General features: G+C 39.5%; 1 protein-coding gene across 1 annotated transcript; it reads right to left on the bottom strand.

Annotated features, from left to right (window-relative positions):
• Window positions 1–720: 720 nt before the first annotated feature.
• LOC102720112 (methyl-CpG-binding domain-containing protein 9) lies at window positions 721–20428 on the bottom strand. The gene is made up of 12 exons (XM_040520355.1): window positions 19678–20428; window positions 13108–13144; window positions 12792–12883; window positions 12081–12403; window positions 10503–11606; window positions 9697–10383; window positions 8475–8783; window positions 7339–7674; window positions 6885–6983; window positions 5528–5956; window positions 2616–4679; window positions 721–1739 (listed from the first exon to the last, which is right to left on the bottom strand). The coding sequence occupies exons 1-12, from the start codon at window positions 20426–20428 to the stop codon at window positions 1485–1487; spliced, it is 6486 nt and encodes a 2161-aa protein (XP_040376289.1). The 3' UTR covers window positions 721–1484.
• Between the last annotated feature and the right edge of the window lie 663 nt (window positions 20429–21091).

The raw sequence follows: 21091 nt of genomic DNA, 5'->3' as shown, positions 1-21091 counted from the left end.
ATTAGAGAGACAAAAATAAAAAAACTAGTTCTAGATTAAGATTCGGTGTCTTCACATAAAACTAAGACTGCATATGAGAGAAACAAGTGAACCATGTGATAACAAGATACAAAAGTTGTATTGTAAACAATAGTTTCTTAACACGATGTCCTAGAGTATAAAAACGATGGCAGTTTCTAGCACTCTACCTTAAAAAAAATGTTTTGAATCCACTTGTCAATTTTATTTTATAATAACTAATTCATTTATTTGCACCCTCAAATAGTTATAGCAAAATCGGTCAGCTATTTAGCACGAAGAAGCATGTCCTTTGTGCTGAATGGCTAAGTGGATGAATGATTTGTGACAATTATTCAAAAAATATAAATAAACACATTAATTGTCATAAAATTGAAAAATAGATTGGAGACTATTATAAGAAATTCATATTTAAAAGTTTTTACAACATCACAAGTTCGGCAAATGTGCCAATTCACCCATTCATCAGTTAAGCAGAAAAGAACAGGCTGCCCAACGCATTTAGAACCTTCATTCTGTTTTTAAGTTAAGGATAAGGGTACTCATGAGCTAGATAACCACAGAGAAATTACAGTATCAAGAGATGCTGATTGTTCTTCATTAATTCCTTTTCCACGCTGACGATCTTCATTTTTTCACTAACATGAACCACACCAAAATTTCACAGCCTGGTGATTTTCCATTAACATAAACAAGACAGATTTGCAGAACTGAAATTAGGATATTATGACCACCCGCTCAGGCAGCCGAATCATTATGGACTAACCATTATTGGTTTCAGTTCAGTTTAGTTACAATCAAAACTATATCTGTCGCAAGAAGACTCTACATTCCTAGTATTAGATGTTGCAACTTGCGAGAAACATCAAACAATGATCAAATACAACGCCCAGAGGCCCCCCAAAAAACACATAAGTACAGAACACGAGAAACAACACCCACTACACTACCCACTGCCGCTGATAAAGTGAAAGTGGGTAGAAATGAGACATATCCACGAACCAGAAATGTCTCCAGGAGAGGGCAGGACAGGCATTCCTATGGATAACCTCTACAATGAATAAGGTTAGTCCAATAGAGTAGAAAATTGCACCGGATACTCCTGGCGGATTAGATCAAGATGCCAGCACTTGCAGGTGCCAACGTGCCATCCCTCAAACAAATTTACATGGCGGCATCAGGATCAAATGCTCGCACATGGAGTACCATTCTTCCTTCTGGAACCTAAAACCACAACAGAAGTCGAAAAACGGTAGGCTGGTAGATATGAGGTAAAAGGAAACAGTCAGGGTGTTGAGCTCTCTTGCAGGGGGACTGGAACGAAAGGCTACGATGCTACCTTAAACGACGACATAACAGAAGACTGACTTTGTATCATCTATCATCGATCTACTTGACAGCAGGATAATATTCTTTTGCTGCCCGAGAGGCTTCTAACTTTGGAGTCTACAACAGAGCGTCCTACATTATGATGCTGATGATTCGGGCTCTCTCCTCCTCCTTCCCCCCTTGTTTCCAGACCTTGTATTGTCAGCTGGCTCAGAGTTTGAAACTTGATCCTTACTGTAGATGATACAATCATCTAGAGTATAGATCCTGAGGGCGAGTGAAGATACAGTTGATGTCTTCATAGCTGCCGTGAAGGAAGACCAGTACCACCAATCATTCTTCAAGAACTCAGCTTTTACCATGCCCTCCAACAAGTTGGCCGCCAATACCATCTAAAAGAGGGTGGATACCATTAATTAGAAAAAAAAAAGGGATAAAGCTAACAAGATCTCAAATAACAATTTAGACTGCATCTTCACATAATTAAAAAGAAAGGGCTAAATTATATTCCCTCCGTTCCATATTATAAGACTTTCTGACTTTATCTAGATTCATATGTACGCTAATAAATCTAGACACATATACAAAACATATGCATTGATATATGGATAAATCTAATTAAACCCAGAAAGTCTTATAATATAAAACGGAGGTAGTAGTTTAGGTCTCGGTGGCCCACAATCCCTCATTCTGTTTACTTGTGTATCTAGACTTAGAAACTACTCCCTCCGTTTCATAATGTAAGATTTTTGACTTTTTTGCAATGTTTGACCACTTGTCTTATTCAAAAAATTATGAAAATATCATTTATTTTTCTTGTGACTTACTTTATTATCAAAAGAACTTTAAGCACGACTTGTCATTTTTTATATTTGTACTAAATTTTTAAATAGGACGAATTGTCAAATGTTGCAACCAAAAAAACCAAACAACTTACATTATGAAATGGAGATAGCAATCACTTTCCCTAGTACTTTTGAAAATGTTAAATAAGAGGCCATGTTTAGATCATTCTATAGTTAAATGAACTGTTGCACAAAGATGTCAAAGATATTAGCGTAAGCAACATTGCATGGTTGAAAGTACATCCTAGAATTTTGGACAGAACTATCAATTCAATGTATGTAAGCCAAATGCTGTATGCTAAGATTGCCCATAAACTCATGGTACCCCCAAGAATATCCAAATCAGTGTATGCAAACTCATTAAGCTACATAGTTAATTAGTTATATTTCTGTAACAAATGGCGAATAGATAGATTAAGGTACCTGGGATATTGAATCTGCGTCCTTGACAAATGCACGCCACGAACGCCTTCTTATTTGCTGAGACTTTGAGGCTCTCAGTGCTTCCTCAGGCAAGGTTGCTTCGATGTCAAGCAAGTTTATCTTTTGCTGCTTTAGGATGTGAGAGTTTCGTCCTAGAACAGGCCTTAAGGATGACTCCGGAACCAAGCCCCCATTAACAGCTAGCACTCTTGTCGGCTTGCCTGTTGTAGAGTGTGCTTCCTCACCAGAAGTATTATCAGGGGTGGGCTTTTTAGATTTTTGCACCTTCTCATCACCCATATTGCCAGGACAAATTTGAGCAGACTTGGAAACCTCTTGCCCAAGCTTTTGGGCAGACATTGCATTGCATTCCTCTAAACAGGAGGTCCAATCATTGAGTTCACCATCTTTTCTATTTTGATTTAGCACAATTGCAGGTTCAAGAAAAAATGCGGGTGAAGGCACAAATGATGGAACTCCATTCGATCCATTAAGTCCAATCTGCTTTACTGTCTCCTTGTTTGAATCGTTTGTGATGAACTTTCTGCAAATTTCTTCAAAGTCATATGGGCATTGCATAAATTTTCTGTCGCTAGATGGTTCAATGACAGAGCTACGATCAAGGGAATCTTTTTCCTTCATATCAGATTTGGGAACTTTCACTTTTGACTCATCATTTTCTTTGCTTTCATCAGGAGACTGGTGGATTTTACTGCATTTTCCATCATTATGCCCCTCAAACTCTGTATATACGAGATAAGTCTCATGACATATTAAACAATGATTTCGAGAAGGCCATATGGGTTCTAAACAGTCACAGCGATATGTTCTTTCTTCAGAACCTAACTTTACCTTCTTCCCTCGCTTTTTTGATAGATCACTTGTGTCCTGGTCCAATTGCAGACCATACTTTTGTTCCAAAAGTACTGAAGCTTTGGTCCTTGGAAGGTCTATAAGTTGTTCACTCTTTGAAAAATTGGAAACCGGAGGATCAATGAGAGGAGAGCTGCTTTGATGACAGAGGTGTCTTTGCCACTGCAAGATAGAGTCTTTCAGTTCCTTCTCTCTTGGGTCATAGTCTCTCAACCAGTCAACAAGGCACTGGATTTCCTCATCAGATTCATAAATGAAAATAGATGCTGAATTCCAACCTCTACAATCAAAAGCAGACAGGGGATAGCTGTTAACCATACTGATATCTCTCTCCTTGGATATCAGCATACTTCCATCAGCCACCAACCAAGGATGTTTACCTGGTCTTCCTATAACCCAGTATAATCGACCAATGGAATCCTTTCCCAGACACTCTCTTCTTGATGATGCCATATTAATCTGTGACTCTAGTAAGCTAATTGAATCCTGCAATTTTGAAATATCATCTGATAAAGTATCCATTTCATTATTATCAGCATCAAACTCCATTGATTTAGTTGTTGACGCTTCAAGATTATCTTGGAATGATGCACTGGCATTTTCATCAGGCAAATCTCTTCCAGGTGTGCTCGTTTCAGTTTCTCTCAAGTTCAAGTTATCACATGTACTGCTTTTGACACCTAATGGCCTCTTCTCACAACTCTGGGTCTGCGACCCTTCATCAATAGCATCCCCATCAATCTGGTCAATAGCCATTCCTGATGGCTGTTCAGAAAGTCCCAAAGATTTATGTTCTTCAACCATAGATGTACTGGATATGTCTTGGTCACTTTTGTGAGGCCTGCCTACATTCAATTGCCCATCACGAACCCCGTCAGCTGGGTTGTTGAGGTTCACTCCGACATTACCTAGTTCACCCTCTTCCAGATGGTCCAATGCTTTGGGTGTGCACTGTTGATTTTCCACCGGTCCAGAAATATTGCTAAAATGCTGCTCAGTTTTGCTTGATCTACTTTGTCTAGCATGTGAAGTCCTTATCTCCTCCTTATATTTCAAATCTTTCAATTCAAAATTTGAAGAGCGAAACTTCTGCTGAAGGTCACCTAATTTATCTGAACATTGATCTAGATGCTCTCTAATTAAAGCTGTGTTGAGCATTTCATCACATAGAAATTTCAGCAAATATATCCTCTGCATTTCAAAGATCACAATAAAATATCAAAACAAATATGTAGGTCACTTTGTCAACTATGGAAATCAGCATACCAGCAAATGAAATTATAGTATTATACAGTACAGTAATAGAGGGCAGCACTCAAGGCAAGTAAAATCAAACCAGACTAAAACTGTATGCAATGTCCATGAAGTGCACATACTTATAACAAGGTATATTTAAAATGGCAACAAGAACTGTTCATCAGTATATAGTTTACCACTGAGAAATAAAAAAAACACATCAATTCCACATGAGGCATAACTTTGATGTCCAAAGCAACAAAAGATAGCATATAGACTATAGTTACTATACTACCATTCCTTGAATGACAAATATAGCCCCAAGACCCAAATTATTGGTTGACGTTAGCTGAGAAACCTCCCAGGTTTATAGAAGGTCCAAGATCCAGCTTAAGCTATCCCACACAGGCCCTTAAACTGGCAAAACTTATATGTGGTGGAACAATTCAAGGGACGCACATCTAGTACTGGTAATCTAGAACATCTAGATTTTTTTTTTCTGCCTGTGCATCCCCAAAAATATGGCTGGATAGGCCGATCAGCAAGTTCTGATTTAACTATAAATTGCGGTCGTCTGATAGGCCTAAGCCTTTTCTCGTATCCATAAGTTTTGAAAATCTCAAACAGGTTAAGACAACTTCACCATTCCTTAGTTTATTATAAGCAGTGTAGATTTGTCTGGTGGTCGCACTTTCTTTAGATGAAGGGAACAAAAAAATAACTACTATAGAAAATAGAACTAAAACATGCACACATTAACAACAGAGAGGCTTACTTCAAATACAAATAAAAAGAAGACAAACCTCTTGTATACGAAGGTCCCAATACTCCTTCTCTTCCATTGCTGTAACTAATTTATTCAGTTCCTCCTGAAAGGCATGGGCTTCCTCCCCAACAAATTTCTTTTGCTGCCGTTTCACATCTTGAGCACCCTGATCAAGATGTGCTTTCTTTTGACCTAACATACATGATGGACAATACCAATTTCCTTCTGGTATACGGGCCAGCGGGGGATTCAGGCAGTAAGTATGGTACTCTGAGTCACATTTGTCGCATAGCAGAACACTATCATCATCTCTATCAATACCACATACTTTGCAAACACCATCTTCCCATGGAGCTTTAGGTAAGCTGTTAGATGCAGTTAAAATATCATGTAGCTCCTCGTGCATTTCTGAACCAGCATTTTTGTCCGAGAGGTATTTGTCAAATTTCTCAACAAGGTCCAGCACCTGCACCAGCCAGTTAGAAGGGAAATGAGAAGACAAAGGCTTAATACATAACCCTGCCTATAAAGTAGTGTTTAAAAATACAAAACTATAAAAGGATCTACATATTCAAATCAGCAATAGCAATCCCATGAGGTAATACACAAAGAATACACAGCTTTTAAAAAGTAACAATAGCATTTTTTTTACCATTAGTTAATGCGAGATGAGATTATGAAATCAAATCAGATGGATGAACTGAATCAAATGGCCATTTACAACAATAATCTGCTCAATGCAGGACTATGGTGCAAAATTGACATTTTAAAAAAATGACAGAACCCTTGAATGGAGATGTACTGGCTATATTTTGTATAATTTATAGATTTTGCAATGGCATTTGGAAGCACTCTTTTGTGATGATATTTTCAACATGATAATCTAAATGATGGACAGAACAAATTTAGTCCTCAAATATTTTACATGGTGCACACATACTAAAGCTAGCAGCGTAAGAGCAACTTTATGTTTTCCTTGGTGAAATTGCTGGCAGTTAAGTGTAGTACGGATACCAATTGAAGTTGGAAACTTGAAATCATAACCAGTTGAAAAGCCGATTCTCCAGAATTTCAAACCAAACAGACAAATGAACTACTTACTAATCAATGCTAAATCAAAGGACTGGTCACAAGCAAACATTTGATTATCTGACTGGAGACACAGGGCAAAACATTTGATTATCTTTATCATCAGATAGCCCGATCCATGTGGTATCAAATCCAATATATTGCATTATACATATATAGAAGATATTAAATGTGGCACTTCATCACTACTTCATGTTTCGTGATATAACATTACCACAATATCATCGGATATGGTAGCAAAAGGAAAGAGGAAAATAGAACTGAACAGAAAAGCAAGATGAAACAGAGAAACACAATTGACCAACCTGTGTCTTGTATAACGACTCAAAACTCTCAGACAGCGCAACAACCATTTCAAGAACATCAGGGCGATCACCAAATGCAGTGTGCAGGTTGTGTATTACCTGCAGGAAAGCATAATGGCAGCATAATTTGACCAGGGGACTTCTTGCAGCCGAAAACAGAATATTAATCAGAGTGCATGCTTCAGTATTTTGGACTGCTCAATTCAGCCATGAAAACGAGAAAAATATTTCCTCTGCTCAATTAGTAATGTAAATGGCCAAGTATTACTATAGTAGGTTCACAAATTATCAATCTAATAATTCACAAAATATGCCATCTGCTGTTTCAAGTTATCACAATAGTGCAAGCAGAATTCCTTGGACACAAATTAGCAATACATCTATGAAAATTCTTAGAAAATACATCATGTGCATTGTCATTTAATAATATTATTAGTGTTAAGGACAAACATACTTCCTGTACATCCTCAAGAAAAGCCTCCCAAGATCCATAGTAAGCTCCCATAGCCAACCTTATATCAATTGTGCGGAAGTCCAAAGGACGAGACACCATACCAGGGAATCCTAGTATGCCTTCATCCTCATTTTCATTGGAATTCACTAGAGTAGTTCCAAGCAAATTTCCAAAAAGCTTTGATTCATCTGAAGAAATTGCAGAGCGCAGGGCAATACGGCACTTCTTCAAGATAGCCTCTGGGATGGATATAGTGTTTCTCTCCTTTCTTGGCTTTTCTGGATTATGTGGTACTTTTACACGGCATGCTTCTGTCAACACAGATAAAACTGCTTTCTGTAAAGAAAAAAATATTTTAGTATGCAACCCAAGTAATCTTTTACGCATAGGGACAAGAACTTCTTAAGAACAAACGATGCACAAAATATCAACATGAAACTCAAATTAGTCTAATGCTAAATTCGTTTATTTCAACTGGTGTTTAAGCATGGCCTTGCCATGAGGTGGATTTCTTATGGCATACATACTATATTAGCTGGAACTGCAAGTTCAAAAGACAGCTAATGTCAACATTTTTCCAGCTAAACTAAGCCATGAAAGCACCATTACATCAGCAAACAATCTGATAGCCATGGTGGAAGGCAAGTTAGCTGAAAACTGAACAATTAAAATTCATGACCTACAAGAGATAAGCTATTAAATATTGTCCCACAAACTGGATAAATATAAAAAGCTTGTTGGATCACTAAGCCTCTCATCAAAATCCAAGGTCACAGTGAAACCTAGATTGTTCTCGTGGGCCCTTTTTTTCATAAGATATTTATTTATAGAATCCAATAGTCTACCATAACATAGTAAAGGCATAATTTATTGGTCGGAGATGGAAATATCATGCAATATGTGTTACATGATGCATAGCAGGAACTCAACAGATGCATTGATGTTGTCTGTCAACTTCACAAGGGCCAAGCATATAGAGTACTTAAGGACTTCCAAGTCCTGGTTGAAATAGAAACACACACGGTAATAAACCTAAATAATCTGAAGTCATGCTTTAAATATTCTTAACATTAATAGGTATTTGAAGTTCATTATTTTGGGGAAGACTTAGCCATAGTAACAGGGAGCATACTAACCTTGGTTGGTCCAGATGCATTACCCTTGTAGACCTCTTTACTGATTGAATGCTCCAAAATTTTTCTTGCCCATTCCGGAGGTTTTCTCTCCAAAGATTCATAAACACATTTTCTAATTCGTGTCCCCACATTTGTTGGTAATTTTCTCACAGGCTCCAGTGATTTTGCCCAGTCAGGCAATATTTTATTATCAGTAGCAGGCACCTCAGGAGAATCTACCATGTCAGTATCCTTGTGATCCATCATAAAAACCTTACTTTCTTCATTCACTGAAGATTTGCATATTAAATTTTCAGCCTCCACAAGCAGCTGAAAATACAAGAATTATTGAACAGCCAAGATACGCAAAACTGTTTTTTCTATAAAGTACAAGCATAAGGAGATTTACATTTTATCCTTAGAGACAAGTCTACTTAAGATGGAGACTGTATTTGTAGTTTTTTCACACAATAGCAGATGGAGATGAACAATAGGACAAACAGTAATGCACTAACACAACATCCTCACAGCTCAAATTTATATCCAGAATGATGTAGCAGGACATGTAATTGCCGTAGATATGAGATCTCACATTTCAGCTGTGATTTGGAACATGAAAAAAAAAACTCTCTAGTTAAGAGGGAAAAGAACTATGTCACCATAGACATGGTTTAACAACAAAAGTTTCGAAAAATAGGTAAAGGACACTTTATAGAACTGTAGGAAAGATCTTCCTGGATTAACTTAAACTGATTGTCCTGCATTGGTAGGCAACATCCTTTCTTCTGCTATTATAAAACAACAAATATATAGAATTATACAAGCAAAACAAGAGCTTCTACTGTTCTCCACTCAAGGTAAGGTAGAAATGCCAATACAACTGGTAATAGAGAATGTTTTACAGAATTATAATAATGATAAACAGAGAGAGAGAAACAAATTCTGCAAGCTAGCTTTGCTAGCATATCTCTCTCCTCACAATTTAAAAGAAGATAATATCATATAAAGGTTGAAATAGAAGTACAAAACTTAATAGTGTTTAGAAGAATGAGTGGAAAATAAAAGGAAGAAGAAAAATCAAAGTGAAGATAGCAAATACCACACCATCTTATATAACCAAAGCAAGCTAAAATTTACATCAGTGCTACTAACACAAAAAAGCCAATATTCTATATATGACATATAAGAAACTGTATATCCATCACAAACAGAAGTTAAGCTAAACCAAGAAGTAATTCCTTACCGATGCATCCTTTTCCATGCCAGCAACCCCAGGTAGTGCACCACACAGAATACCACCATCGCCTTGTAGACAGCGGAATAGCTTCACCCCTTCTCGACTTGAAATATCAGATAAGTCCATACACCCACTTATGGAAGAAATGGCTAAAATATACCTTCTTGCCAATTCCGGCCAAGTCAACTTGTTAGCTGTTAGCATATCGAACTTAAATTCTTTTGCTGAATTCTCAGTATCTCTCTTTCTTCCACGCCTGGTTTTTGATTCTTTAGGGTCAATGTTTGGATCTACAAAAATTGCTACCTTGGATAATAGCTCACCAAAAAGAACCCTAAAGAGTGTAAGGTGAACCCCAGGCAACACTACACCACTACATCTTCCAAGCGTTTGGGCTGCCAATTTATCTTGAGCAGCTTCCTTCAAAGAAGAAGTTTCAACAGGAATAAACACAGACACAATCTCTTCATTGGTGGTCAGACCTGATTCACCATTTGAATATGATGTAGAAACATTTGCAGGAGAATTCATTGGTGAAGTGTGATCCCTACCATGTTGGATGTCATTTGATAACTTTTCCTTCTGATTTGCACAAATTGGCCATGGGTCAATAAGTTCATCTTCCAGCTGCTCATATGAAGGAATTTCTTTCAGGCCAATTATTTCAGAAAAGCGCCCCAGAAATTCCCATATCTACAAGAAGATTGCAAAGGATCAGATGCAAGAAATAGAACAAGATTTGGACAAGTATGTACAGGTAAAATTGATCAAATAGCAGAGAAGTGGAGTGGGGAACATATGCATAGAGTTACCTGGAGAACCTCTCCTGCCAACTCTGGCGGAAGCTTAATGCTAATAGGACGTCCCAGAGGAAGCTCACGGATTCTGAAACCGCTAGCCTGGTTATGATCTTGTAATCCAGTCACTGCAGATCCATGTCTGCCATATGACACGACATCTCCATTACTCTGACCATTTTTATGTACAACTCTAAGTGAACCACTTGCAACTGTTAAAGAAGAGACAAATTCAGCCCTGTTGCACAAGAACTGGTAATTTGAACAAGCCTTAGATCTAGGAAGTGATTCTACAATTTCTTGAACAAATTCCAAGTCAAACCCAATTCTATCTTGGTATAGCCATTCTTTGAGTAGTGAATAAGTAGACTCCACATCATTCTCCTTTTCTATAACTCTTGGTATACTGGGGCCATAAGATGAGCAAAATCTAGTTAATGGAGTGTAAGGACCAAAGTTTTGACATCCACTCCCGTTGTCAGATAAATGCTTTTCACTACCATGTGTGCAGAAGAACACCAAATGGCCATGTTCCTTGTACATTTTTTCACAAGCTTCCATCATAGCACAAGAAATCATCCTCCATACTGAGGAAGGAGATGTTCCCTCAAACGTAAACTCACCAATTTTGTCAGTCCCAAAGTGTGACGGTACTGCCTGTACCGACCTATTTGAACTATGTAAATCATCGCAACCTAAAGAAGTCCTTTTACTCTCCATATCATTGCTAAAACATGATAAGAAATCTTGATTGGTCTCTGAAGAATCTGATAGGAGCATTAAGATATTATCATCTGTATCATTAGCAGTTTCTTCAAGCAAACTGTTATTTTCATTTGTTTCTATTGCCTCAGCCTTTCTTGTACCATTTTGAGAGAGAATGGTTGATGCATCTGGAAGTGGGAACACTGAACATGATAACCTTCTGACCTTAAACAAAGGCCCGAAATTCCCTCCATCACACACCTCACACTCAAACAGTGAACCAGTAATTCTATCATGCCAGTAAGAGGTAAAACCAACTGGCCATATCTGGAAGGAATTATGATAGCTTGGCCGTTTATCGATTTCTCCCAAACTAGTGATAAAGAAATCATTATATTGAACAGGTAGGCCAACCTAGAGATACACCAGAACAAAACAATACTGTCAAATTCAGTGCGAGCCAACAGAGAAATGCAATTACATAAACCAAAAATCTGCGCCTTTGGAAGACAATAGCATATGAGAATGGTTTCCCAACATGTACATGTAGGTCATATACTATCCGTATTTCTCAAGAAGTCAAACTTGATCAGAACTTTCAGAAAAACCAGAAATCCTATCTTCTATTCATTTCTCTATAAAAATTTAGGATGGTAGTATGGTGCATGCACATGTAGTTCTGCAATTTCCAAAGTAGATAGTGATAAAGAGAACTATTACCTCCATCCCAAAATAAAAAACCCTAGCATTGGATTAGGCATATCCTAGTACTACGAATCTGGACAGAGGTCTGTCCAGATTCGTAGTACTATGATAAGTCTAATCCAGCACTAGGTTTTTCTATTTTGCGATGGAAGGAATATATAAAATGGACAATAAGATACTCACTGTACGATGATGTGGCCGACGGTTACTGTTTTCCACAAGAAATTTTGGAGGCTTTAATGAACTTTTGTTTTCTGTGGAGCTACCCTCCATTGTTTTTGAGTACAAAGATGGATCCATAAACATATTGGCACTTCCAAGCTCGTGATTCTCAGCAAACTTGGGTAGTGATGATGTCTGCGGAAGATCCCTTCTCTTTCTGCGTAAATGAACTGACCTTTGCGCTATGTTTCCATCAGCCATGATATCCCGATCCATGGAAGTAAACTGTTGTTTCATACTGAGACAGTGAGCAAGACCAAATGTTGGTATTAACTGATTCCCATCTGCTACAAGAGAGAAAGTAGTGAAGTTGTCATAATCTGCACCAACAAATACTCACCCTTGAAACCAGACAGGTATAAGATTCACATTATAAAACACCTTGCAGATGATTTCAATATTGGTAAGGCTCACAGATTTCTGGAACTCTCATGAACTTGAAGTTTGTAGACAGGCATTCGTTATGCCTAACTGAGTAAAACAACATTCAATGAATTTTTTGAGCAACTATGCCCTGAGCATAGCAGCTGGCAAGATTTGATGTTGATCTTTTAACTTAACACATAAATTTGTTTTTAAAAAGGCTACAGGCATTGAACACATAGTAAATTTCCAATGAAAAGTTTCTACACATCTATCTTTCTGTAGATAGGATAGTTCTCTTATCCTTACCATAAAGAGTAGTGTTCTTTAAGTGAAGCCCTTCAAAATTTGGCAACTGCACAGTGAACTCGGTCAAATAAGCTCCATCTGGAGCATTTGTTCTGCAGGAATCAAAAGGGCATATTAATTAGTGATAATAAGGTCTGTATCACAAACATCATTAGAAAGCTCCCCAAAACTTCAGACATTGTTATTGTCAGAGCAACAAAAAACACTCTGGGTTACAAAGGTTATTACTGAAATAGCAGCTGTTAGTTGCTTGCAGTTTCATTTTGCTTTGCAACAAACAAGAATTCCAAGAGATCAGAGGTGTTTTCCTTTGCACAGATCTTTCAAGCGAATGGCAATCAGAACAGCATTCACTTGACAAGAGAAAAACACAAACATCATTACTCATGAATAACTATGGAAGGATTGCTTCGCAACACAATGAGCTATCTATAGTGAATGCAGCACACTTTCACCACGTTTTATTCAGTATAGCACATAAACACAATCCAAACAGTAAGGCCCTGATTGGAACACGTGCATATTGTAGCTACGAAATCAACATAGATCAGAATCATCTTCTCACAACCCAAATTCCTATATTTGAAAATTCTGCTATAATCCCCCCCCCCCCCCCCCAACACACACACACACTACTTTTCTCAAAAACACACTCATTGGAAAGTCCTAAAACGAGCATACTAAAGACAGATGGTTAACGCTACGAGCAGATCAGTCCCAGAGAAGGATTTATCAAGACAGCAAGACACAAATTCCAATGTTATGTCAAAACCAGTAGACAAGATGTGGTGAAGGTTTAGGGCTGCTACAGAACGCAAGGATTTTACACGGTTTTTACTGAACTAGATCAACTCCCACAAAAGTCCTCCAAATTTCCTATGTTCCAAAGGAAGCCTTATATGCCTCACAGAATTGTAGATCTATAATCGTTGCTATCCTAGATGCACAACACCAAATGACCAGAGCCACAAAGCCTTAACCCCTCCAAGATCCCCGATGAACTAGATCAACTCCCACAAAATTTCTCCAAAATTCCTATGTTCCAAAGAAGGCCTTAAACACCTCACAGAAATGCAGATCCATAGTTGCTGATACACTAGATGCACATCACCAGATGACCAGAGCCATAAAGTCTTGACCCTACAAGATCCGCACCCCAACGACCTAAACCACCAACAGAAAGCGAAAAAATCAGATTGGGGCCTAGATCTATACCTCCAGATGGACAGATTTGTGAATCGCTCGCTGTACTGTCAATCCAAGCGAGAGATTGGGGCCTAGATCTATAGCTCCAGATGGACAGATCTGCGAATCGCTCGCTGTACCATCAGTCCAAGCGAGATTCAGCGTTGATTGCAGCGAATGCTGTAGGGGCAAGTTAGATGACCTCTCCCTCACCCTTTCCCCTCTCTCTTTTCCACCTATTTTTTCAATGCTTATTGAGGAGATGGATTACTAGGATGATAGCCCGTATATAAAGGGTAATGTCCAGGGAGTATAGACTCAGTCTACCTACTCCATACAGGAACATGACAAAATTGTGACACCATTCAAATAAATAAATATACATACACATACAAACTAATAAATTTGACGTCATAATTCCAGCACATATAATCTGACAAAACTTGGTTGAATGTAAATAATAAATTGCAGGGACCTAATTGAATTTTTTTTCTAAAATGCCACTGTGCAGAGAGCTACAATTCTCACATGCCAAACTCCATCACCAAAATGAGTAAGAAACTACTTTCTTCGATTTCTTTCCAAACTGATTGTTTACACCAATCAACTAGTGGAAAGTTCGGTTTACAATGTAATCATGTACTCATATATCCTTACTTCCTGAATTCATGTTATTATAGCATTTAAAATAGGGTTTAACATGTTTGCCCGTCAAGGAAATAAAGAGTAGCTATATCATTATTTCTAAATCTATAGTCTTCAGTGACATAAGAAATGTTTAGTGGCTGTAGTATGTCATTGATCAATTCTATATATGGTCATTTCTTACTCTCTGCACATGTTACGTGGACAGTTGCAATATAAAGTAATAGAGAACTATGTTATGCTTCCTCTACATGGGATACAACATAAACAAGATGAATGTGAAGAATGAAAGTTCCTTCACTTCAATCAAGAGTTTATGAGAAGAGCGTATAGGTAATTTGCAAATATTTTTTTAATCCCAAAGATGTTTAGATGTATAACATTGGCATATTTGGCCCTTGTTTCAAATATTTACATGTCATAGAGTGATACAAGAAACAAGCGGAAAGTCATCATCACTGCACCCATTGATCTTCAACTTTATGGTGTTCCAAATATCTACATGTGTGCTTGCCACTTGTAACATTCCACCCCTCGCTCATCTAGGTCAACACTAAAAGACATAGCTCAATCCCTACATTATGAGCCTTGGGTTCATAGATATTATTATATGGCTCAAAGGGGAACGCACAGGTAGACCAAAGAAAACATAGACCTCAGATGAACCTTGTTTTATTTTCATGATTTCTTTCCATCCATAAGAACCTCTAATTAAATAAACACCTCCTAAAATATCCATAATGATATATATAAGTATGAAATATGGCAATTTAGAAACTGGGTGGACACAAATAATAAGGTAGCTAAACAAGAAACACGATCCACGATCTGTTGCACTATCTACCACAACATTACACCTCCTGTTGGGGTTCAATATTCCAAAACAAGGTCTACAAGGCCGCCCACAACCAACAGGTGTCCCAACCTTGTAGAGTTCTGGTGTTTAAGCAGCATGAGTGGCCCATTATGCTATATAACTGCTACAAGATGAAGTAATCGCACGAAACTGCATACCTCTGTTTAGAACCTCACCTCTCATGGGACACATAGCTTGCCCTTGAGTTAAAGACCTTGGTAGCCTCACGTTGAAGTGAGTTCAATTCCTAGGTAGTCTCTCTAATGTTGCTAAAGTTCGCCCAAATGGCGTTCAGTTGTCTGAAATTATTTCTTTAATAGTGCCAAAAAGACGGCACACCTGGCAAATGAAGGAACACGTGCAACCCATGGGTGGTATTTCATGTGTAGCGACACCAAAAAGAAATATTTCTTTAATATATAATAGGGGACTCCTCTGACTCTTCTCCTTCAAAAAAATATGTAGAACAACAACGAAGTTCCAGAAATGACATTGAGGCGATTGCTTATGGTAAGAGGATCTAGTTTGTTTGGCGAAATGTGACAAAGGCAACATGTTGTGGTCCATATGACATAACACGTAAAGCATGTCCCACTGGCCACTTCCAATATTAACATAAAGAGAACTCAGGATAAGAGTCTTCTTTTTTCTGATAGAGCTAATGATGGAGCCAAAGACATGCTCATTTGAAGTGGCAGCACAACTACCAAAACGTCTCATAAAACAACATAATCCACTTGACCAATGTTGATGTCACATCATCTAATATAGAAGCAATGTCTCTGTAGGTGATTGCCACGTTGTCAACAGTCACATGATGTTAAAAGGTGCAGACACTCATTGTTAATCCTCAGTTTCAGACTTGGTTCATAACATGGTAGGTGCCAGGTGGAGGTCATACAACATTGGCTTGACGGGAAGAAGCATGTGTGGAGAGAAACTATAGACTTTGGTGGAGTCCTACTTTGTTGATTATTGCTTTATCTCAAACATGGGTCCCTTACAACTGAAAACACCTCCTAAAAAGTTCTTATAAGAGGCAGAATTAATAACTACAGGAAAAAGAAAATTATGATCAATTTTTAATCTTCGGGATCGGCCACCTTGGCTACCATGACAACCTATGTCTTGCAATTCCTTACAATTTTCCAACGTAAGGCATATGGTTTGCTAAAAGAGATATTTGTTTCCGTGTTTTTATCAAACACTTTCTCAACATCTATACAAAAAAAAAGAGAGAGAGAAGGCATGCATCCCTGGGCATTCATTTGAGACCCAAATATGCCCATCATGATTAAATTTAACTAGTCGCCAAACCGTGCATCACACAGGTAATTATTGTTAATATTTTAATCATATGTTGAACAGATGGGTTATTTTCTAAATTACACCAGTTTAGATCAAAAAAGACTACATATCCTATTACAGCTTACCAAAAAATTTAAAATACATAATTAAAATAATAAAACATCATATTTATTTATCTCGAACTTTGGACTTGTTAAATTTTGAAACAAATGTCCCTATTATTTTTTTTTTGGTTCGCAAGGAGGTTAATTAAGAAACAATTCACTCTCTAGACAAAGATCTGGAATACCGCAATTAATTCGTTATGACTACGGATCTAATTTGCTGGATTGCACATAAAGGCTGTACATAAATATGTCCCGTGCCTGATTATTTGTTCGGATAATTTCCGTTGGCTAACTGGTTCGGCTACGGATCTAATTTGCCGGATTGATCACACATCAATGCTGCACATCTATAGCAGATGATTTCCATGGGTAAACCGTATAGGATTCTACCGATTACTTTACGTGGCCGCTAAAAACTAAAGGATATTTAACACGTCAACATGATATGGTTTTAACACATCAATACAATACGGTTGTAATATTATGATTTATCGGATCAACAGCCAGATCTTTCTTGTTAACACGGGAACTCCTAGGAAGTGCCTAATTAGTATAGGTATAGATAGACAGATGAGCACATATGCCTACAAGCCTAGAGATATCAATATAGTAACATTTTATCATGCCATCAAATCACTATCATGCAATCATTAGACTACAATAATAGGACCAAAGAAGTATCATTCCACGCAGACACCTATGTCAAAAAAGAACATTTTGCCGAATTAAACACATAAATCCAAGTCAAATCAACTCCCATGTCCATTTTTAAGTAGTAATCTGCATGTAAAATTGCCAAATCGAACACCTAAATCTAATTCTCGGTTTCTGACAGAGGTGCCTATGTCCACGTAAACTTAAAAGTGAATGGTCTGTATATATACAGAAAAACTATAAGCTACACAATGAAGCAGCAAACCATACTATGCTGCTACTAGATCAAATGCACCTGTTGCGTGTAAACAACGTCCTCTCTACAACAATGTTAGCCCTCCAAAACATCATTCCTTGAAGGCTTCACACGCAAACAAAGGAGATCCACTTCAAATCATGCTACATAAAAAGTTGGTGGAAGTGTAGAAGAAAAGGATGCATAAACTTATTATATCAAACAAATACACATGCAGGCAAAGACAGAGGCAGTGGCTAGTATAAGCATAAAAGGATTTGCCAGGAAATGGCAAAAGGGTGTTGATGGTCATAACGGTGACAACAAGTAGCAAGATGGTGATGAAAAGAAAACATTCAAGTCACAAGAAAGGTGATGAGTCAGAAGAAGGCTAAAAAAGAAGACTCAAGAGAAAAATTGGATCAATGAAAATGAGTCACAATAAAAGCGATAGAAGAACAAACACGGTGCGTGCCATTACATCTGATGAGAATGGAAAACCAAGGAAACAATCGCCAAATGCCATAATTATGATGAATTTGGGGTGGCCTTGAACAAACTTAGAAGGTCATGTAACTTGGATTAAACTAAAAAAAATCCTTTAAGCATCAAAATCTAAACATGGAATAGAGGTCAATAAGTCAAATCGGAGGATGTGATATCATGAAGGCAAGCAATTGATGCATGGCCAATGCTGAACAAGTAACTCGACAAGATAATGCACCCAGGAAGCTTGAATAGGCATTGCAACGAGGCTACAAACACCAACACAAGATAATGCAACCGGTATTGTTTTCCATGTGCAACAGAGGCCATCAATGCACACAACAGTGAAAACATGATGCAAGGTTTAGATCCAAAATAGATGATCAAAAGATAGTAAAAATGTGACATCACAGTTCAAATACCACAGGGAGCTTACTAGGTGTATGTGTGTCAATTACGTGGGCTCTCCCCTGAAAAACCAAAAACATTGATTCATTCCATGCCAATAACAGTTTTGTTGGAGACATTTGGTTTCTTTGATGCAATCTCTTATACCAATGTTAGGAAATAGGGACTCATGAGGACTCCGTCTAGATCAAATTCAATATGGGAACAGAAGCGAACTAATACAAACCAGTGCTCTAATCCCCTTCACCTACCATGTTTATGTGTGGCAAGAGCAGATTGGTGAGCCAACTATGGGTTTCAGAACTATACTACGATACCATGTTATGAAACATATGGAGTCAACTAAAACACTGATGGATAGACCAGAAACTCACATGGGGACCCATAGTCTAGACCACAACAGCACAACCAATTTGGACTATAAGTAAACTACAAATAGACTATAATACATGAAACTGCCATGAAGAAAGCATGTATGTTCCTACTTGAATTAACTGAGTATGCAAATTATAAATGGTAAAGGAAAGATCCTAATACTACTACAAAATAGAATACCATAAACCATGCCAAGGGCAAAAGCATCAAATCCTCTGCACTTTATCATATATCTGGTTGTCCAAAATGTATTAAGAAAGTGAAGCAATAGTGTGGCACCTAAATTTAGTAATCAATATAACAAGAAGCTATAAAAAGACAAAGGCCACTGCCACAGAGTGCTAATTATAGAATTGAAACTCGGTCATTTCGGCATCAATCATGCAACATGAGTAAGATCCAGATGCATCGACAGTCAAACAGATCAGACACGTATGCTACGTAGCATAACGAACACAAATATAAGTCTGTAACAATAGCAGGCAACGAACTAAACGTCAACGGTAATAAAAAGGTTCGTAGAATCATCCGACATTAATGGTGTGGCTTTTAGTCCCAACAATACCATTTGTTGAGAACCAGCATTTCGTAGACGACAACATAATTGTTAGCAGCTTTTAAACCAACGGATCAAGTCAGCTGCAAGCAATATAAGTTGAGAATAAGTGAGCTGAGATAACTGCCTGTTGACTTCTCTGGTGGCGACTGCAACGGGGTCCTCCGGGTCGGGGGTGCTCGGCGGGGGCACGTTGATGTCGAGCTGCACGGGCCCGAGCTTCCACCTGTTGGTGCGGGCGCCACGCATCTCGCACTCGGGGCATATCCAGTCCTCGTTCGCGGCAGCACGGGGCCGACGCGCGCCGGGGGGGCCGGGGGGCGGCGGGGGAGGGGGCGGGGGCATGAGCGGCGGCCAGACGCGGACGCAGGCGAGGTGGAACCCGCGCTCGCAGGCGTCGCAGACGATGGTGCCCCCGTGCTTCTCGGGGCGGCCGCACGCCACGCAGGGGAGCGGCGGGTTCCCCCACCCGGCCTCCCCCGGGTGCTGCGCGGGCGGCGGAGGCCCGAACGGCGGCGCCCTGGCGGCCACGGACTCGATCGCCGCCGCGGCCGCCGCCCTCAGCGCCTGGGCCTGCGCCTCCCGGTGGATCATCAGCGTCATCTCCCGCGCCTCGTAGGGGAGCGCCACCATCGGGTTGACGACGCCCGCCCCCGCGGCCGTCGCCTGCGGCAGCAGCGGCGGAAATGGAGGAACAACCGCCGCCGCCGCCGCCGCCGCCGCCGAAATGGGCGGAGCGGCGTCCCGCGGCGGCGGCGTCTCGCACGGCGGCGGCGAGGGCTCCTCGTTGAGGTCGATGTCGAGATGCGGCGGGCGATCCATCCGGAATGGCGGGATCGGGCTCCGCCCCGCACTCCTCAGCCTCGATCCAAGCCACCACGATCTAGGGCATCCCTCGCAGCAGCAGCAGCAGCAGCGCAAGCGAGCGAGGGGGGGAGAGAGAGAGAGAGAGAGAGCTTGCACGAGCAAAAGCGAGGAGAGGGTTAAGCCTAAAGCCTAGGAGGAGGGGGAGGGGAATTCGCGCAGAGCGGAAGGGACGGGAGGGGACACGTGGCGGGCGGTGAGTGGGGCCGGACGCGGACGATGCGGTGGGGCCCACCCGTCGGTGACCGCGGGGGTGGGGTGGGCGGAGCGCGGCGCACGGGTTGCGCGTGGGGGTGTGTCCGTCCCGGCGGTTGTTTTGGTGCTGCTGTGCGGGTGTTTTTCGCTGGGTCTACATGTCTGGTGTACACAGCAGAAAGGGATAGATATTATTTTTCCGGAAAAACTACGCAAAGGAATCCTGTATTCCTGGCTCCCATTGTTTCGGGGGTAAGCCAACTTTTAAATTTTCAAGCTTAATTTTGGATTTAATTTTATAATTTTTTTTACCGTGGTTTGTTTTACGACTTTTGTTTTGCCGCTATGGACACGTATATAAAAGTTTTATCTGTAAATTAATTTTTGTTTGAAAACGTGTTTTCGTGTTAAGCAAAAAGATGGAAC

The sequence above is a fragment of the Oryza brachyantha genome, chromosome 2 (assembly GCF_000231095.2).
Source record: "Oryza brachyantha chromosome 2, ObraRS2, whole genome shotgun sequence".
Classification (NCBI taxonomy): Eukaryota; Viridiplantae; Streptophyta; class Magnoliopsida; order Poales; family Poaceae; genus Oryza; species Oryza brachyantha.
This window is presented reverse-complemented; position numbering and strand designations above follow the sequence as displayed.